A 22,139-nucleotide genomic window follows, 5' to 3' on the forward strand; every position below is an offset into this window, starting at 1 on the left:
GGATGTTTAATAACTTGCCCGGTAACATTAAGCGCTGTAATAACTTGAATATCTTCAAATATACACTAAAAAAATTTTTAACAATGAAATGTTTTTATTCTCTTTCCGAATTTTATCAATTGTAGTACAATTTACTTTTTTATGTTAGCATTTTATATGTGTGTGTTCATCTATATTTGTATTTTTGTGTGGGCCACTGTTGTCCATCATACGGACCATTGCTATACATTCATGTAATGTCATATAAGCAAAATAAACTAAATAAATAAATAAAGTAGCCCCCCTGAAACCATTCCTTATATCCTTATCCTGGGACTATCTTTGCGGATTTTACATAATGAGTGGGACAATGTATTAAAAGTGAGTTAATTAGTCCTACGTATATCCCCCCTCCACCTTTAAAGGTGGATTAGGGGTTCGGCTCATTTGCCCTAATGCTGACCTCTCTGTGCCCAGTTTCATTCTCTATAGCTCCCATAATGCCTTTCCACTTCTTCCTTCCACAACTAAGTTGTTCGTGTCTTCTTGTCACCCATTGCTTGGTATCTTTGATCAGCCGTCTAGTCCATCTTCCCTACTCACTTTCGTCGAATTCGGATTGCCATCTGTCTAGAGTCCTTCCCCTTTCCATCTTCCTTGTCCCCTCATCCCTTTCTACCGCTTCCAAAAGGTGTTTCCTTTTATCCACCATTAGGCGAATTGGGATGACTCCGGTCACGACTAATACTGCGTCCGTTGTTGCCGTCTTATACGCCATTGCCACTCTTAGTGCTTGTACCGATGTTAACCTGTGTCTATACCTAGCAATTCCAGTCCGCTGGAGCAGCGTACAGTATGATGGAATTGATCAAATCGCATATGCCTCCCTTTTTTTTGAGGAAGGCCCTCCAATATTAGGCATCAGTCTTAAGAGCGCCGAGGCAGTTCTCTCCGCCTTATTGCACGTTTCCATAATATGTCTATCAAACGTTAGATGTCTGTCAAATATCACTCCTAAATATTTAGCAGTGGGGGGTAGGCTGTATCTCAATATCCCTAACTTTGAACTGAAGTCTTTGAATTCTCCTCATGGAGAATATTACTATTTCTGTCTTTTCTGGGGCCATAGTTTGGGTATGTTCCGTCATCCACATTCTACATATAATCTCATTACTTTTCGTAACCATGCCTTCCTCCGTGTTGTCTGAGACTATAATATCCTTGATTGCCCCTATCGCTGATTTGCCCTTTCTAAAGCAAAATTGACTATTACTGAATCCACCTGTTCTTGTGATTTCCTCTTCGAGTCCCCTTCTTATCAAAGTTTCTAACAGTTTCCCCATTGTGTCGAGGGGGCAAATTAGTCGGTAACCGGTGGTCTCCCTTTGGACCTTTCCCGCCGTTGGGATCAGCACCAGTCTTGCTTTTTTCCACGCTTCTAGGAATCTTCCCGATCTTCAAAGTTTGTTGAAAAAATACAAGACTTCCCCTCTCTCCTTCACCAGCATCTTTATCGCTTCTGACGTGATTCCGTTCGGCCCTGGGGCCGTTTTTAACTTGTCGTCGGCTTTCTCCAGCTCCTCCTTCGTGAAGTCTTCCTGGGGGAGCCCAACCGAACTTAAATCTACCTAACTTAACCTAATTTTATTCACGCTAACTCAACCTAACCCAACATAATCTAAATCAAACCACTTATTTAAAAGAGGAAAAAGAGGTATTTAGCTATATTGGCTAATGTGGGGTGCTCATTATTAATAATGGCCGGCCAAAACCAGAATTGTGAATATTTTATTATTTTTTCGAATTATAGAAAACTGAGTTATTATCTTATTTTAAGGCAAATGAGCAAAACTGACTTGTTGCAAATTGTCAGGATTTGTTTTATAGTCTTGTTTGAATATAGCAATTGAAGTAGCTACTAACCAGCCAGACGGGAGAGATTGCATATCTAAAGAAAATTTAATTATAAAATATAAGACTTAAAAAAAGGCCACACAATGTTTCAATATAGGCGCTGGAAAACCGTTAGGTTCAGGCATCAAATCTACAAGAAGGTTATTTACACGTATATAAAATTCTTATTAAAAGTTATAAATTAAAGAAAATGCTCCTGCCTAAGTGTTGCAAGAGTTGAAACAGGAATCAAGGCATCTTCAGTAAATACTTTCTGAAAAGTCCTCACTCCAGATGAGAGTTACGTAAGTTCCAGTTACAGATTCCTGTTATAGCTCAAGCTATCCTTTTTTAATAAATTCGTTATTCTTGGTAAATATTCTCTCTCTGGTACGCGTAGAACTGCAAAAATGTTTAAAATTAAACAGCTAAATTAATTTTTTCATGCAACAACTGAAGAATTAAAACAAAAAATGGTGTAAATCACCAAGTGAATAACTTCTGAAATCATGGAAATTTTTTTTACACGGAAATTATTTCAAATAATTCCCTAGTTTTTCTAATTAAAACAGTAACTACTTTTAGATAATTTTCGATGTGATATCGTATGTTCCTTAATTCTAACAAAAAATTCAAAAGGTTTTTTTTTTAACTAAACCCTCTGCTGGGCTAGTTTTTCATTTACTTTTTCTTTTCTTTAACTAATTTAAATCTGAACAAATAGCTCAGTTTAAATGAAAAAGTCATGAACCAAATTTGGTAACAATACCTTGCACCTTAATAAGTTTATTATTTTATTTCGCTTGTAATTTCATTTGTAATATCATACAATATAGTTTATTTTCTTAATAATTTAATCACATATTGGTATAAACCTAACAATGCGACGATATCATAGCAAACGTGTAAAAATTGACGTTTGAAGAAATATGTTTACAAAATCATTTGTTTGTAAAGCTTTGAGATAATCCATTTTCATTGTGACTTAAATTCGACTGTGAGGATATACTGTTTGGATAATGTAAAATAATCAAAAATTGGATACAATTATTATGTCATCACCGCAATCTGGGAATGAGGTAGAGACTCTAGGTAAGGCATTTTCATATTTACATTCGTTTTGACAGTTTAATGACATTTTCGAATATTTGTTTCGCTTTCCCATTAACCCCTATACAAAATAATTGTCGTTTTCGTTGGTCTATTAACCAATTTCATATGTCTTTCAAATATGTAGAACACTGTAGAACGTGAATATTATTGATGGTTTTATGGCGAATTGAATTTGAGCTGTCGATTAGTTCAGCATGGAGATTTCATTAACGCAAATTGCTCATTATTAAATTAATGTTTCAATGGAGAATTCCAACAGTGAACTGCTGTCGATGCGTTTATTACATTATTTTTCATCGTTTCATAAAATTTTGTAACACTGATTGATGGTTGACACTGTCACACTGAAATGGGAAATTTATTAAATTATTTTTAAAAGCGCATAAACAATAACATTATAAATCCATTTCTAATTATCTTGGGTTGAAATTATTTTTAAAAAATGCTCAAATTGAATTATTTCTTAATCTGTTAGATCAAATAATATTAGATTTCCTCTTGTATTGATTGTTTTAATAGACAGAAGACTATGCGTATTCACATTAACTGCTCTTATTGAGTATTAAAAAATTTGAACATTTCTAGGAGAAAAAATCCATTGCTGCTGTAAAACAAGGAGTTGTGTTTCCTAGATATTATACAGGGTGCCAGGTTTTATAGGTGTACAAACCAACATGGTAGTAAGCAATTGGAGTTGGAATATTTTTTTATCAGTTAGGCCATAATTTCTATACAGAGCACTCAGAGGCGAATGAGCCAAACTTATTTTAAGATAATTTTATTCTAAATGTTACCTTGAGGTGTAGAAGAAGAAGCTTATTAATTCATCTAAATTGCAGGACCCTAAGAATACTTAAGAAATAAGTATTGCTCTTTGCTGTTTTTCTTTTGTTAGTAGAGATTTTAGTAAAACACTGGCGCTGTTTTTGTAATATATGGACTTATTCTAATTGTACTATCGCTAAAAAATTCGTTGATACGTTGATTCGTTGATCATGATCATTATAATCTGGAGCAGAAATATTATACAGATCTTTTAATTGAATCGATTTTATCTCCATTGCTTATAACTTCAGAAGGATCATTGTGAAAGATTATGTGATGAATATGTACATATATACAATTTCCCATAGTTTCCTATACTACTCCTTTCGATGTTTTACTATCACTTATTTTTGTAGGACCCAGCTTAGAAAAAATATTGGTAGATGGAAGTATTCCACGCCTAGAAATGGTGAGTTTATAACTTGAGATATTTACCGTTGAGGAACTAAGCTTACTCAACTTATAACAAATTTTTATTAACTGTTACATATTCTTGCAGGACGCAGATATAAAATGCTTAGAAACAGACTTCCGCTTGTCCAGCTTGGATGAAACGTACGGCGATCTCGGCAAGAAACCACTTGTTAAGCGAGATGCCAACAAATCGCCTCTGTTGTCTTCTATCAACAAACCATCGTCTAGTATCCCTTTGCCGGTGAAATCGCCCAAATCAGCAACACCGACTAAAGTGCCCAGCCACATTCTGAGCCGAAACTTTAGTAAACATTCCAGACCTGGATCGGCGTCACTCACCAGGCCAAATCAGGTGACCAACAAGCACACCCTTGAGATACAGTTTATCAACAAGAAGAAAAGATTAAGTCAACTCAAAAAGGACCTAGTGGAAAAACAGAAGCCGGTGCTCGATCTGTATCAGAACCTACTTCAAATCAAAAAACGTCTAGAAGAACTGGGAAAAGTGGTACAACTGGAGGAGGTGAAGCTACTGCCATACAATGAAAATGAGGGAAAAATCCAGGAGATAACAACAGGAGGTGATGGGGAAACAATATCTCCAGAGGTAGGTTTGTATAAATATTCAAACTTATTTTATTTTTTGTTATTAAAAATGCACATATGGCTCAAGAAGAACTTAATATTTTAAATATTTGGAATACAATTATTTGCTTTATACTCTTCAGATGTAAAGCAATGATTGATGGTGTATTTTTCCCTATTCTTATTTTCTACAAAATTTTCCCTATCCCTCTATCACACATGTCCTTTCTATTTCCTTTCTTACTTTTTTAATTTCAAATCTGCATTGGTCCTCCACTTTATTTCTCCAGTTGTTCTTCCTTCAAATATATGTCCTAGTTATTTCATTTTCATTCTATGACATTAACATAATTATTGTATTTATGCAATTGTCGTTTCAACTAATCTAGTGATGGACTTCCCAAAATGTAATTCATTTTTTTCCTTCTTATAAAGGTTTTACTGCTCCTGAACAAAAGTAACCTGTTCTTCTAATTACTTATTACTCTACAGGAGAATTTTTGTTAGTTCTATTCAGATCCCAGAGATTGTCCACTTTTCCTGGAGTTCCTGTAGATTAGTGTAAGATTATAAAAATAATTACCCCGTTATGTAAAATTTTTTAACTCAGGTAGTGATGAGCATGCAGACGTCCATCGAAGAGATCCCTAAAACCCTGATGGACATTTGTAAGAACCTATTAGGACGACGTGCCGTAATCGTGGACCTGCTGGATAGTGTCACCAAGTCAGAAGTGGATGTCGGCGACATAATCGATAAGATCGAAACTTTGAAGACCGAAGGTGCTCAGTTACAGAACAACTTAGACGCCATTATTAATGAGCACGAGAAGAAGATTAAGGAGCTCGTCGTCAATTGGCAGACGCTGCTTAATGACAAGAAATGCATGAACACCAACGTTAAAATAGGCGATTTGGAAGAGAAACTGAAGGCTCAGGAAAAACTTACCCAGGAATCGAACCAGATGGTACTGGAACTGCAGAGAAAGCTCGACGAGAAGAGAGCCAGTCAAGAGAAAGTCCAGGCAGATCTCAATTCTAATATTCATGCTCTGAAAAATCATATACTAGTGAGTATCTATTTTATTAGTCAGAAAAAACATCTAAGATAAATAGATGATTTTTTTAAATCGATAGAGGAAAGCAAGATCTATTCGAATTTTGTAATGTAGATTTAAAAAAATCTTTCAATCAATTTAAATTTATATGCAAAATAAAGAACAATAAAGTAGGTATAATGTATAGAAAATCTAGCTACGAAAACTTTTATTAATATTTCACGAAAATGCTAATAGACTTGTTAAAATAAAAGGAAACTTACTACTTATGGAAAGTAGAAAAATATAGCATTTTCTTGCATTAGCCATATTTACCTTTATATCACGAATATGCTCCTGCAGCAATTGAAATCTCAAGAAGTAACGAACACAAACTACTGTCAAGGTCGTTTTACAGCAAAATAATAGCGACTAAATTCGTTATCTGTTGTAGAAGCTAACAAAAAATTGATTGAAATTGCATCAGAACAGTTAAAATGCATTTCCGATTTAAACAAATTTTCATAGTTATAAAGTCTGCTTCAAAAAATCAAAATCACTTTTGATTGTTATTGTACAGTACGTTGTTTTGTTATAAACTCACTTCAACTTTGAACTTTCATATCTCGATATCGATTCATCGTATCCACAAGATCAAAAGTGGATTTTCTTCGTCAATCCTTACTCTATTTGATCCTATTCATTTGAAGAATATGCAAATACGGTAGCTCCAGATCTAAATATTTATAAGTATTTTTTCGAGGAAATTTTGAAAAAATTCTAATTGTTACTAATATGGATAAAATCGAAAATTTTTAAATGGGGATTGATAGTTGAAACTCCAAAGGGTATGTATAAAAATTGGGAGTTCAAAATAATCATTGATTTTACCGCGAGAGAGAATTGAAAAATAAGTATAATTCTGTATTTTCTTAATTAACAATTGAATTGTGCGATATCGACCCAACCGATTTCGATGAAAAAATTTCTCCATATCATGAAGTACTCAGAACCATACTTTTTATATGGCTGTTCTCAAATCAAGATCCGAAATAAATTCATGAAAAAAACATCTTTTTTCACTAATCGATCTACAGGTATACTGTATTGCAGCAACAATAACGCAGATAAAAACCACTTTTATTTTGAAGAGAATCTCAAAACAAAACTTTTTTCCTTTGACTATTTTTTCTAATGTAATTCTTCAAGTTGTACACGAAAGAAGGGAGAAAAATGCGCCTAATTAATTTTTTTTACAATTTCTTGCGCATATCGCAATTATCATTTTACATAATATTTAGAACTATTTCCAACAAAAATTAGCGTTACTATATAAAATATCCATCGCGAAACAGATACCGACTGGACTATTAGGAATTTCATAAACATGCAAAGGACCGCATTATCGGATACCATTATTTGTTATCATTCCACAACTCCATAAAATATCCTAGGTTTTGATCTCGATTTTATAAATTTAGTTTTATCTAATCAGAACTACATCTCACTGAGAAAATAGATAATTATGGTATATCGGGAATTTAGGTACTTTCTCATTGTGACTATTTCAGAAATTATTTTTTAATTCACTTTCTTTTCATTGCTATTAAAAATGATCATTTCCAACTACATATTTTAATGAAAGAATACTCGATTGCATTGTTTTGTTTTTATTACCATATCAATAAATTTCTATATTAATTAAATCAGATTTGTATCAAAAATGGTGAGAAATAAAATAATTAATTACATAAAAACCATTTAAAACAAACAAACTTACAAAAGAGAAAAGACATGAATAACACTTTGTAAATGCAATTACTTTAGTTCTTTATCTAAAGGTAGCTATCTTTGGATGGAGGTCAGTTTAGTTAAATCATGGTAGCGCCCCAGCCACATAAATTTCATTTAACATTATAGCAACTCATGAAAAAACAAAACTTACAGTAATTTGTATAAACTGACGTTTGTGAAAATCATCGTTAAAAGTATTATTACGTTCAAAAGTTATGAGGGAAAAACGGGCAAAAAATTCCTACTTTAACGCCCTCTATCTCCGAAATGGCGCGATTTAAGAAGTAAGTTTTTATCGTGAATGAACATTGTTTTAACCTGTTCTATTTATTCCTGAAGTTATCCAGATTAAACCTGAAACACCTTGTATACAATTTACGTGGCTGAAGCGCTACACCGGCACCGTCACGAATTTCATTGAATATCTCAGAAACAAGGACAAATATCGAAAAAAAAACAAGAGACGAAAAAGGTTAAAAATGAATGAGGCAAAGGTGGTTTTATTGAAATTAATGAATTTTTTAAAACTTTTGAAATAATGTAAGATGGGGTAGCACACAAAAAACACTTCTAAGAGAGGTAGGTGGTTTAAACTTAAGCTTATGTAAGGTCATAAGGAATATTTGTGTTCCGAATTTCACTTCAATCGGTTGAGTGGTTCAAAAGTTATGAGGGAAAAACGGGAAAAAGATTCCTACTTCAACGTCCTCTATCTCCGAAACGGTGCGATTTAGAAAATAAGTTTATATCATAAATGAACATTATTTTAACCTATTCTATCGATTCCTGAAGTTATCCAAATTAAACCTGAATCACCTTGTATACGTTACTTCAATAAAAATTAATAAATATTTGAAAATAATATTAAAATATAAATTTGATTGCCTCCAACTTTTACGGAGAATTTTTTTTATTATGGACCACTGAATAACAATTGTAAATTTTTTAGTATGGAAGAAGAGGAAATTTAAATCAAATTTAAATTCCGGTATTATGTTTAGAACAATCTGAAGCTACTCAATAACGCACGACTTCTTTATATTTTCAGAAATTGGAACAGGAACTAGAAACTGAGAAAAAAGCCGTAGCAGACTTCAAAAACAGAAACAACACAAATGCACAAAATTCCAAAATGTTGCGAAGTAAAATCGCTGATTTAGACGGCCAAAATAAAAATTTAGAAGTTGCCAATGCTGAACTTTCGAAAAAGATAAAGTGAGATGATTTATCAGAAATATTGCCCTAGAATTGTTATTCAATTAATATTTTTTTAAGATTAACTCAAGATCAAATGAAACACAAGGAAGCACAGTGGGCCAAGGAAAAGGAGGAACTGTCTAAAAATTTGAAGCACCAGGAACACCTGCTGCAAAAGTTAACTGCCGACAAAAATAAATTTGAAACCAGGTGCTTAATTCATATCACACTAAGGGCATTCTCGGAATTTCTCGTACCATACCCACTGATATAAAGAGTATTAAGAGACAATATAATGTCCAATTTCGATTGTCTATATCGTTGACAAATCTAAAATAGATATTTGTAGTCAGTGTACATATATAAGTCAGAATTTTGAAAGAATTATGGAACTAATATATTAAATGTGAAACTTGCTCTACATTATTTCTACTGCTGTTATAAATAAAACAATAACTAAAGAAATACATGCTATCTTTTGAGAAAATGTTTTTATTTAAACTAACCTCTTTTTACTGTTTTTTGATATGTATAGTGGCGTTATGGTAGTAAAAGTTCCTTTGTCAGGTGAGTTTGTCCTGCTCGAACTTGGAATTGATATGATATCAATCTTTTCTTTAGGTTGGAAGAAGTAGAAGGTGAAAAATCTTCAGTGGAAGAACAGTTACATGAAAATATAGGAATTTTAAAATCCGAATTGAATGAAGTAAAAGAAGATATGGGAAAGCTCACAAGAGAAAAAGACGAGGCGACACAAAGGTGTAAAGAAATGGAGGAATATATTGCCAAGATGGGCTTAGAATTCAGGGAAACCATGCACATGGTCAGTAATAGCATCGAATGGGGAAAAGGTATATGCTGTTGTTTTCGCCTGCATCTGCTAAAAGATCATTTTTTAGGTATCCCTGGTACAATTACGGAAGCTCAGAAATATTCTCAAAGTCTTGTTAAAGATATCGTGATACGTGAATGTCAGGATAAGATAAAGCAGTTAGAAAAAGAGAATAATTTCCACAAAGAAGCTATCGCTATGGTGGTAAGTACTGCAGACATATGTATATTTCCTATGAGAGTATAGGCCAATCAATAGAGGTTTTGTTTGTGACAAAAATACTAGTGGCAACCTGACTGTGCCATCATATAAGGGACAGTCTGTAGATATATGCTTATATGTTTCCTACACCAATTTACCATTACTTAATTTTTTATAAACATTTTTATGCAAAAACACATTTTTTTTTACTTTTTTTGCTTATAAAACCTAAACTAACAAAGCAATATGAATGCTATAAAGAGACAATTTGTAGAGAATCGAAATACGAATAAAACGAGAGGTCGATCGATCCTACTTTTGTGCAGAATAAGTGGTAAAAATTTCAGCCCGAAAGCTCCATTGCTTTGGCGTTGGCGGAATTTGTTATCTAAGAAGATACTATTTTCAATTCATTTTTCCCAAGCTCACAGGCCTTGTAGGGTTTCGATCATTAGTTGTTTTTGTACCTAAATAGTTGTATTGACATATACATTTACTGATAATTTAATTTTTCAAATTTAATTTGTTTAAAAATGACTTTGAAAAAATTTTAATATTTATTACATCGTTAAGCGCGCATGCTAAGCCTCGCCTTCCCCACTCGTTCGCTAGACCAAGTAATAGAACGCATCGCCGCTATCTTCTTTTTCGAAATTAAATAGTTGAATTCACCTTAATGTTAATGTAGGACATGAAAATATAGCTCTTAATGTATACTCTCTCCAAATTTCGGCTCTTAATATTAATAATTAAGGTCACTGCGATTAAATAAATAAAAAAAATTATCTCAGCTTCTAATCAACTTACAACAACGATTTTTTTTTAAATTCGAAGAAAACTAAAGTAAAGAGGTTACTATTTTATTTTATAATAATTACCTATCTTAACAATTTAATAAATATTAACATTTTTTCAGTCAATTTTAAACAAATTAAATTTGAAAAACTAAATTCTCAGTAAATGCCTATGTCAATACAACTATTTAGGTACAAAAACAACTAATGATCAAAACCCTACAACGCCTGTGAGCTTGGGAAAAATGAATTGAAAATAGCATCTTCTTAGATAACAAATTCCGCCAACGCCAAACCAATGAAGCTTTCGAGCTGAAATTTTTACCACTTATTAAGGGTGTAAAAAGCCTCAAAAATCCTGAATTACAAGTGTCTGCGATGAAAATTGCATTAATTATTAGCAATTGAAAAAAACGGCAATTTTCGACCATTTTTGAGCTCTTGTGCATAAACAAATTATCGGAATTTAATCGGACTTTTTTCATTTTATAGGCTTATTTAATACCTACCTTTTTTGTATAAACTTTTTTTTGCTATGAATAATAGCTTTTTTACGTGAGTCAAAAAACCACTTTTCCATAACTTTGACCACTGTTAAAACAAAGTTTCCAAACTAGCCTCGAGTTGATTTTTTGATATTTTATTTATAACAGGTTTCCGAACAATATTCCGCAGAGAAACTTCTAATAGTATTTTTTTCTCGAAACAGACTCTTTCATGTCTATAGTGACTGGGCTAACCCTTATGCCTCCGCCGCCATCTTGTAAAAAGGACTGCGAATGGTTTTTATACTACTACTTACTATATCGGGCAAACTATTCGCCGCACATGGTTTTCAAGGAATAATTTCCATTACAAACTTTTTTCAAATTTTATTTATTTATTAGGGTTTTACAGCGATGCGAAACTATTCTCCACTACAAGTAAGTATACATTAATATGAATGATTAGGCATATGAGACGTCCTTCAAAGTTTTTTGGGACAAGAATTTGAGTTTTGTGAGAGCTATTTTGAATTTTGTGATAAGCATTTTGACTTCTTTAAGCATTCATATAGTGTTATTCCATCATGAGTGATTGTTTTATTTGTAAAGAACAACCCTGGAGACACGTCCTGAGTTAGCTTGTGGAACAGAGTTATTCCTTAATGAGAGAGTCGACCCTACTTTACTCACTGCCGTTGGTGAACGTTTTTTCATCTCTTTATATGGTGGCAATAAAGATGATGATTCTCTTGACAGTCTTAAATATAAACGATTCGCTAAGTCAGTGACAGGAATACATTTAATTTGTCTTCACTTCCTCCAACACAAGACACAACCCGCTTGCACAGCTTCCGAGTCTATCATCAGGTCCAGTTGTGGCTCGGGAATTACAACGGCCCTCAAGACTGGGGCTGGAAAAAGTATGGACAAATATTGATGAATATTGAATTTTTCAATGTTCAAAACCTCTAGCACCCCCTGAGCTTTTAAAGTTGATATTCTGCCGATGCAAAGGAAACTGTGGAGCAATGGGTGGATATCGAAAGGCAGGCCTCAAATGTTCTTCAGTGTGCCTGAATTGTTCTGGGAGACATGCAACAACATAATGGAGATATCAAAATTGATCGAGGATAATGATTTTGAAGATGAACTGCCAACAATCACGCCACTTCATTCTCCATCCTTCCTCAACAATTCAATATCGGAAGCTCAACCAGATCCTGAGTCGCAGCCTGGCCCATCAAAGAGAATGAGGACACACTAGATTGGGAAATATATTTCGATATTTTGAATTACACTAATTAGTATGTCAGTTAGAAAATGTCCGTGGATTCTGCCTATTAGGGATACGACGTAAAAAACCGCGCCACCAGTCTACCTCGTAGGGGGTGGGGAAAAGAGTAATTAACTAATTAACAACATTGCAGTGTCAATCATTAAAATATTTCTTATAAAAATAATGGAAAGATGAGAGAAAACTATGCCTAATCATTCATATTAATGTATACTTACTAGTACTGGAGAATAGTGTAAGTTTCGCATCGCTGTAAAACCCTAATAAATAAATAAAATTTGAAAAAAGTTTGTATTGGAAATTATTCCTTGAAAATCCCTCTATCAAAATGTTCTGATGTAATTTTTTTGTAAAATGACTAGAAAAAAGTAAAGTAATAAGGAATAAAGATAATTTTTTATCTATTTTCGTTAATAACTTTGTTACTTTTGGTTCTACGACTAAAAGTTACGGTACCAAAGTTGTAGAGAATTTAATTTGCAACGAAAAATATATTTACGAATTTTCTGTGCGACGAATAGTTTGCCCGATATAGTAAGTAGTAGTATAAAAATCATTCGCAGCCCTTTTTACAAGATGGCGGCCGAGGTACAAGGGTTGCGACCCCACAAACATGGATTTAACTTTACACTAACCCCCTCTTTTCATTCAAAAAATAAAATCGCGTGCTCCGACTTTTGCAAGCAAAGTCCAAAAAAATGTAACATTTCAATGGACTAAAAAGAGAGAAACTATTTTGTTAGAATAAAAAGCAAGTGGTAAAGTTAAAACAATCTGCTAGAACTCTACCTCTTACTTTTTACAATAACAACATATTTTCCCTTTTTTTGGTGATTGTTTTCGTTCCGTTAAAAAATCTCTTGTCTAAATAAATAAGAAAAGAGTAATGATTTTTCCTAAAACGATTCCTAAGTCCTCTATAATCCTTCAAATGTTGCACGTGAAACAAATTTTTTTATCAGTTATCCAAGAACTAAGTATGGAGAATCTTAATTTACAAATACTGTTAGAAAAATATATCGATTTCTAAATCAAAGTTTAGTACTTTGCAACCATTCATGGTTGCCTAAAAGTCGTGATCATGTTAGTTGAAGTTTTATCAGAGGCAAAGATATTTCTGGACTGGCTGCCACATCGACGATTTAGGCATTCTGGCGATTCAAGATACGTATACTCTCTTCTCCAGAAGAAACTGTGGCACTGGCGGGTATTTATATTTCCTGTGTTGTGTGATGCACCTACTGGAGATTATGGTCTTCCGGTGCATAGTTTTTAGTCATTGGCTCATGTGGTTCTGGTCCTTGATTTTTGGGAATGAATCCTCTATATTTCTATTGCCTCTCCGTAGAGTCTTGCTCAAAATCTTCTCTCTCCCACTAGAATTCTTGTATTAGTGAAGTCTATCGCATATCCTTTATCTGCTCTGTGTTTCGCAAGTACCTACTTATTTTTATAAATTGTTGCGCTCCTTTAATCTTGTATTGACACGTGTTTTCCCAAAAGGACGAATCTAAACAAGTCTTAAGTCGTCATTAACCTAGCTTCTGATACAAATGTGCTTGCCAACGGTCTCTCATAGCATCCAGGCTAGCTCCAAAAGAGGAAATCATCAATGTCCTGGAAACCACGTGCCGACGTCTCTCCCAAAATGCCGTGGAAAAAGAACTGATACAGCACACGCATTACGAACTGCCAAGTCTCCGAAACCGAATCTGTCTAGTGAATATGTCCAAACAGTCAAAGAACTGAAGGAAGATAGGGACTGTCCCTTGCAAGACGAGATGCAGAAACAGAGTTTACTCCAAAACTCTGGTAAATACAACATTCCATGAACATGTGGAAAAGCTCACATTCGACAAACGGGAAAACACATTACTACAAGGTTAAAGGAGCATGAGTGTCACTTTAAAAATAACTACCTAGAGAAATCAGCCATTGCGGAACAGATACAGGGTACGCTATAGACCTAACTAATACCAGAATTGTAGTGAGAGAAAGATAGATAGAGAAAGAGCGAGAGAGAAGATTTTAGGCAACTCTACTAGGAGGCAACAGAAGTTCAGATGAATCAAGATAATTTCAATCGCGACGAGGGATTAGAACTACGAACTACCTACAGTGCACACAGCAAATATAAATAGCAGCCAGAGGATTTATCCAGTTTCAGAGTTTTTTCTGAAGAGAGTAATATGTCTTTTGAAACGTTAAGAAACTTAAAATATTGTCGTGGAAAACCCGGAAATAGTTCAATCTAATAGATTTATCTTTCCATAATGTATCTAACTTTTGCGAAATTGGAACAGAATTATTTACTTTTATCGTTAGCAGTACATTATAATCTTTTAATTTTTGGACGTTAAGAGATGGCTGTCTACCAAATTTATAAAGTCTACCCGGTCAAAGTAGCTAAAAAAATAGGGGTAAGCTTACAATAATTCGCATAAAGGTGAAAATTGGTACGTATGTTAGGAACACCATCGCCGTCTTCAAAAAAAATTATTCAAGGTCAAAGTTCGCAAATATGGGTTTTTTGCATTTTTCAGCCAAACGGTAAGTTTTATCAGAAGAATAGGTCTGACAAAAATTGTAGATCATGCACTTTTTTCCTAAGAATCACCATTTCTGAGATATAGCGATTCAAAAAGTTGAAAAAGTTCTTCCTGCTGGATACAAGTAAATTATTCTAACAACGATATATCAGATGTCTCCTCGCTGATATCGTAAGAATCCTCTTCTGATGCCGATTCAACATTGGAGCACGACTGGCATTGACAATTGCAAAAAGGGGTATAATGCTAAGTGCGGCCGCAAAAAGTTGGATTGTTTTGTTCATTAGCATGTACCAATTGTCAAGGCCAGTCGTGCTCCCATGTTGAATCGCCATCAGAAGTGGATTCTTAAGATAATCAGCGAGGAGACATTTGATGCATCGCTGTTAGAACAATTTACTTGTATCCAGCAGGAAGAATAAACTTAAACCTAGAGACACAAATGAGAAATTTGGTAAGTATTACATACAAAAAGGAACAATCACGTATTTTAAAATCCAGAAGAAGAAGTATAACATTATATATTTAAAAGGACAAACAAAGTAAACTGTTAACTAAAACAAAACAAATTAAGTTAATTATTAAAAAATAAATTAAGTTAATTATACAAATCAATTTGCAAAAGAAAGACTAGAGAAAAGCATGTGCATGTGCCAGTGAGCCAGGCACTCCACTAACAAGGGATTTCTTTAAATTTCTGCGGAATGCAGTTGCTGAGAGTTTTTTAAAAGACCTGTTTAAAGAATTATAACTATAGACGGCGTAGTAAGAAAAAGGCTTTTGAAATCCAGCTGTAAGATGTCGTGGCATAGTAAGACTGAGAGCGCTCCGTACATTAACTTCATGGATATTATTTTGGGTAATAAGTTTGTTCTTTAGATAAACTGGTGAGGAGGTTATCAATCAGACTAATAGTTTTCCCCAATTACTCATAATTCACGCCGCTTTCATCATTTCCAATAGCACCATTTTTTATTTAATACAATATTATTTAATTAAGCAGGACCACAGTAAATCGTGGAAATGGCCTAGCGGGGTCAGACCTATTCTTCTGATAAAACTTACCGTTTGGCTAAAAAATGCAAAAAAACATATTTGCGAACTTTGACCTTGAATATAATTTTTTTTTGCAGACGTGGGATCGATGGGGACTTTTCACATTTCATTTATTTATAATGATGTTCCCAACATTCATACCAATTTTCAGCTTTATGCGAATTATTGTAACCTTGAATGTCTATTTTCACGGGGCTGATATCTTGAATAATTCTTGAATAACTGATCAAAAACAAGCTGTGTTTCACATCCTCTCTTCGGAATAGCAAAGAGTTCCTAACTTTAAGCCCCTGCATCTTGAAGACAAAATACGATAGATCCGTAATTCATAAAAAAAATTTTTCTTAATTTATTTCAATTATACATTCCCATAAAATTTATTATTAAATGTTTGTTAATCTCAATCTTAATACAAAACATTGTTAATAAGACATCGAAATAATAAGTTTCAATCTAATCGAACTTTATTTAATTTTAATACCTTCAGGGAACAAAAAATTTACCGTATAATTAAATAACGGCCGTTTTCTACATGAATAAGCCAATTAATGTTTGGCACACGGGCAGCTAAAAGCGTAGGCAGGCTTCTGCAAATGAGTGATTAATTATACCCATTCTAGCTTCTAATAGAAAGTAACCTGCCAATACAAACTATTTTCCAATAAATTTACTTAATGCTTGGAAATAAAACTTCTTTCAGTTTAACTAGGTTAAACTCAATTTACTGATAACTATAGAAGATAAATTTTGTTAGGACAGGGACACATTATTCTGATATAATACCATACCACGTCATGCGATACGGTGCGTTAGATATACCGTCTGTTACTAGAGTCTAGAGCCAGCCACAAGGACATTTAAATAAAGGAGACTATGCATGTCACAGTCTATCTCATATGTTGGGTGAAGCTAGACAAGAGGAAAGAAGAGGGCTTCAGTTTCATCCAACTGATGCGCGCGATTACATCTCCAATGTCGTACATTTTGGATGGGTCAAAATAAAATATTTTATAGTCCTAAGTCAATATATTTCAACAGCTACTCAGTATTTTTATAATAAATATATATAAAATTTTTATAACTTCTTGGAATCCCAATAACTGTAACCATTTCTTTCTTGTTGCACCATCCCCAAGCATCCTAAAAACGTTCACATTTCACTTTTAGAATACTGAGGCAAATTTTCAGTGAGACATAAAAATATATTCCCAAAGGAGAACATCAAATGGTTGAATGAATGCAACTTTCAGTTGATTGCATCTTCGGTATTTTTATGTATAAGTGAACCACCACCATATTTTTGCTGTTGTATTTATTCAGTTTTTATGCTCGTGCATTTAGTAAAATTGTAAATATATTTTTGAAAAGGTTTTTGTCGTAGAGGAAAATGAAAATGATGAATGATTAAAATTTGTAATGTTGGGTATAAGGGATAACATTGAAATACCTATAAATATATTAAATATAAATAATGTCTGTAACTTATTTGTGGTGCAGCATTTTCCTTTGATTTTAATGGCCAAACGTGGTTCATATTATTGTTTTCTTACTATTTCAGCAAAAATTTTAAAAAAATACCAAGTCAGTTTTATAAAATTTTACCGTTATTCAAATAAAAGTTACCCACACGCACGACAATGGCCACAGTTGCATATACATTCCAAAGTCACCTTCAAGCACGCTTACCTGTGGAAGGATAGCTGATGTGGATGTTTATAATCCAATTTCTTACAAATTCTGCACTGTCTAACCATATTCACACCTTAAAAGTTTATCCAAAATACATGTATAAACACTAATCACGTTTCACTTACTAAAATCACAACTATTTTCTAACAAGAGACGCCATATTCTGCCAACCACGGCAGAACGAACGAGGAACACGCTACAAATTATTGCGTAGTTGCCAAATCTTTAAACATGGCAAATATGAAAAATGAAAAATAGTTTAATATGTACAGAATTTAACAATATTGTATGCATAACTTAATAATACTATCCTATAATAATAATTTTCACAATTGTGATGAAAATTGCGATAAAAATATTAAGTATATTTCCAGTATAATTATACAGCTGACAACAATGATACAATTAGACTGTGAATAGACCAGGATTCATCTAGAAATGTAAATAAATAAGTCCCCTTTATTTAAATGTCCTTGGCCAGCCACATCCACTTTGCTCCGCGATTCCTCGCATGAATGTTTCGTATGTGACCAGGCTAAAGATAACCTTAATAATAATTTTAAGGAAACCCATATTTACGATTTAAATAACGCCCACAAAAATTTGAAAAAAAATTAATTGGTAGCCTCGGAATAATTTTAGACAATTTTTTCATACAATGCATAGATGACGACTAAAATATTATGGCTTTCGATTGTCTTACATACACTTTGTTCAACTTCGATAGTTCTACACAACTGTCAAAATTGTTGCAAAACAGGTCTTATACGCCCTATATCTCAGTTATGCAACGGTTATGATCGGAACAACGGATAAAAAAATAGTCGAGGATGAACGAAGTGTATAAGACCTCTGGTAGATATAAACATTTGAAGTAAAACGAAGTGTCTACGTATGCTTGTTTTTTGGTTCAACTGAGTGGTTGGATAAAGCATCACATCAAAATCGCCCTATTTTGTATATTCCAAATATTTGAATATTTTATAAAGGGTGTCCCGTTTAAAACTCCCCAGCTGGATATCTCCAAAACGGAAAAAAATAAATGATTTCTGAAAAATCCACTTTCAATAGTTTTAATAAATGGCTTTACTTGTGAGTACATGAAAGATATCTAAATTATAAGCAACTTTTGTGATATAAACAATTTTCGAAAAGCCTCTAGTTTCCGAGATACTTAGATATGAGGTAATGTTTTTCCAGAAGAAAGATTTTTTAAAGTTAAGTTTTCAGGCATAATACTGCAGATTTTCGTCGTATTAGATTGCTTTGAATAAAACAGTGTTTAATTAATTTTATTTAACTAATAGATATCACAGGAAATTATATTAAATCTTGTTTACGCAAAACATAGTATTTTCGGTCAAGATAAAGTAATATTTATTTAACAAAAACTGATGCAAAATTAACAGAAGTTACAAATAAACGATACTAAATTAACATAATATACGAGTCACAATAAGTGTTCAAAATTGCCGCCATTCTCATGAATACATAACTCATATCTTTTTCTAAGTTCGGTGTCAGTTGCCCGTAATAAAACATTTCGAAGAATAGATGCACAGCTCGCATAAATTTTATTGCACAAGTAAGCCAATTTCTGTTTGGTAAATTAGGTTCTTTAGGTAACCCCACAAGAAAAAATCGAGTGGAGTTAAATCAGGGGTGCGGGCAGGCCACCTTATTGAACCATTGGTGCCAACCCATCGCCCCTGAAAATATTCATGAAGAACATTTTGCACCCTTCTTTCGTTATGAGCTGGTGCCCCGTCTTGTTGGAACCAGATATTTTGTATCATAGCTAAAGGAACTTCTTCCAAAAGAACATTTAGTTGGGTCTGAAGGAATTGTAAATAATTGCGACCGTTCAAATTTTCCTCAAAAATAGAGTCCAATTAATATGCCATTAATAATAGGTACCACACCATACATTTATAGAAAACGTGGTTTAGAAATGTCTGTCTTTGGTCCATCTAGGGTTACTGTCATGCCAGAAATGGCTATTATGTCTATTGAAAATGCCATTTTTTGTAAATCGACTCTCGTCAGTCCATATAATGTTATTTAAAAACTGGTCGTTTTCTTCAGCCTTTATTTCCATTTCTGCAATAAAATTTAGTCTTCGTAGCATATCACCAGGACGTAAATTATGTAAAAGATGCACTTTGTAAGGATGATATGTATTTCGCTTCAAGATATTGTGGACCGATGTTCCGGAAATGCCCGTTTCTTGTTGTATAGTTCGCACCGAGGTATGTGGATTAGTTTCAACCTTACCTAATACCACGGCAGTGTTTCTATCATTTGTAATAGTGTTTCTAGGATGCTTCTTTTTGTTAAAAGAACCACAATGAAGCAAATTCGTCTATAAAGACAAAAAGGTTTTATAAGATCGGGATGTCGACGGTTTGGGTAACGTAGTTGATAAGTCCTTCTGCGTCTCTGGAATTTCTATGACATTCACCGAATATTAAAGTTATGTCGAGCTTTTCTTCATTCGTGTACTTGACCATACTGAATAAATGTCAAATGTGTCAAAATTGAAGGTGTAGACTTGTAGTTATGGTAATAGTAATATGTAATCAACTTTGACACTTCAAGAAAATAAAAGAAGGTTCAAGAAAACGACCAGTTTTTAAATAACATTATATGGACTGACTATGGATATTATTTGTAATTTTTGTTTATTTTGCATCTGTTTTTGTTAAATAAATATTACTTTATCTTGATCGAAAAGACTATGATTTACGTAAACAAGATTAAATGAAGTAATTTCCTGTGATATCTATTAGTTAAATAAAATTAATTCATCACTGTTATATTCAAAGCAATCTAATACGACGAAAATCTGCAGTAGATATGCCTGAAAACTTAACTTTAAAAAATCTTCCTCCTGGAAAAAAAATTACCTCAACACCAAGTATCTCGGAAACTGGTGGCTTTTCGAAAATTGTTTATATCACAAAACTTGCTTATAATTTAGAGATGTGCGCCACTTTTTAAAACTGCTGTTAATAAAATATGTTTTCGGATTGCATCGACATCTATACCTGCATTGAGAGGAACGGGATTTGTACTCACAAGTAAATCCATTTATTGAAACTATAGAGTGGATTTATTAGAAATCATTTCCTTTTTCGAGATATCCAGAAGGGGAGTTTTAAACGGGACACCCTGTATATGTATAAATCCCACAATATTATTTAATATTTATATCTACGAAGTTTCCGTTTCAGTTTAAAAATATAGGTGGCTTTGGAAATTCTTGAAGATGAAAAATTTGCCAATTACTGACCCTGCCGTTTAATAATTGGTAAATAGTAGAGTCTGCACGTAAATTAATTTTACAATTCTGGGCAGGACATAATATTTACACATAAAATATTTGCCAATTGTAAACACCAGTGTCCTTAAATGGCTAAATTTTCATTTAACATTTTAAATGCCTTCTAGATTTTTAATCTGAAACAAAAATGTAATCCTGTATGTAAATAAATATTCTGCATTTTTAATTGATGAAATTTTAGTTAAACGTGTTTTTAGTGGTGCTAAAGAAGACTAACTGGTTCGACATAATTGCTTCAGGCAGACACACCAAGGGGTATACTATATAGGTACAGGATTCTTCACGGGTAGTGACCTATTAAAAACCAAAACCAAAGATAATATGACTGTGAAATTTTGTTTCCGGAAGTTATCAGACATGCTCTCTAATGCCATCAACATAGCAGTTATACCACAAGTACCTCTCAACTTCGATATTTTAAATTTTGTTTGATGCAAGCGTTTCGAAAATTCCTTATATCATTCCTTGTCCTGGACGCTTTCACTTGCTTTCGATTTTCTCAGATATATGTGGTTTTCTTCCATTCTCAAGAATATTACATCAAAAATATAATCAAATGTGCCTTGAAAGACAAATATTGGTATTGTTATTCAGTATTCTACAAGTATCAAGTATTTTTTGATTTTATATCCATGGAACGTTCACTTAGATATAGAATTATTAGCTGAATTTCTATGATTTGGTATTTTATAACTGAAACATAACAATTAATAAAATGATTTCGGTTGGTTTTCTTAAAGCATTTATCTAATTTAATGTTGTGACAGTTTTTAAAGAATAGCAAACATAAATAATGTCAAATAAGTAAATAAAATAAATGATTATCAGATAATTTTATGATATTTGGAATACCTAAAGTCGAAAGGAGAAAGAATATTATAATTTAAAATTTTGGTTGCTTTACATTTCCTTGTTTTCTTAATGAAAGGATATTTATTTGCTCTTTATTGTACGTGCAGTAACGAATAGTAGCATCCCATTGGAAGAAAATATATTTATTTTTTGTAAATATATTCCCTCATTATTTAAAAGATGCAACAAACGTGAAACACGCATTTTA

At 33.1% G+C, this 22,139-nt stretch overlaps 1 protein-coding gene across 1 annotated transcript in view; it reads left to right on the top strand.

Annotated features, from left to right (window-relative positions):
* Positions 1 to 2,848: 2,848 nt before the first annotated feature.
* LOC108916108 (myosin heavy chain, embryonic smooth muscle isoform-like) overlaps positions 2,849 to 22,139 on the top strand; it is a 32,058-nt gene continuing 12,767 nt past the window's right edge. The window contains exons 1-8 of the mRNA XM_018722309.1: positions 2,849 to 2,964; positions 4,167 to 4,219; positions 4,310 to 4,831; positions 5,420 to 5,878; positions 8,688 to 8,854; positions 8,915 to 9,046; positions 9,458 to 9,687; positions 9,736 to 9,872. Coding sequence (XP_018577825.1) covers positions 2,925 to 2,964; positions 4,167 to 4,219; positions 4,310 to 4,831; positions 5,420 to 5,878; positions 8,688 to 8,854; positions 8,915 to 9,046; positions 9,458 to 9,687; positions 9,736 to 9,872 — 1,740 coding nt within the window. The 5' untranslated portion in view covers positions 2,849 to 2,924. The remainder of the gene's footprint in view (positions 2,965 to 4,166; positions 4,220 to 4,309; positions 4,832 to 5,419; positions 5,879 to 8,687; positions 8,855 to 8,914; positions 9,047 to 9,457; positions 9,688 to 9,735; positions 9,873 to 22,139) is intronic.

This window comes from Anoplophora glabripennis, unplaced genomic scaffold, assembly GCF_000390285.2.
Source record: "Anoplophora glabripennis isolate ALB-LARVAE unplaced genomic scaffold, Agla_2.0 scaffold1614, whole genome shotgun sequence".
In the NCBI taxonomy this organism is placed as follows: Eukaryota; Metazoa; Arthropoda; class Insecta; order Coleoptera; family Cerambycidae; genus Anoplophora; species Anoplophora glabripennis.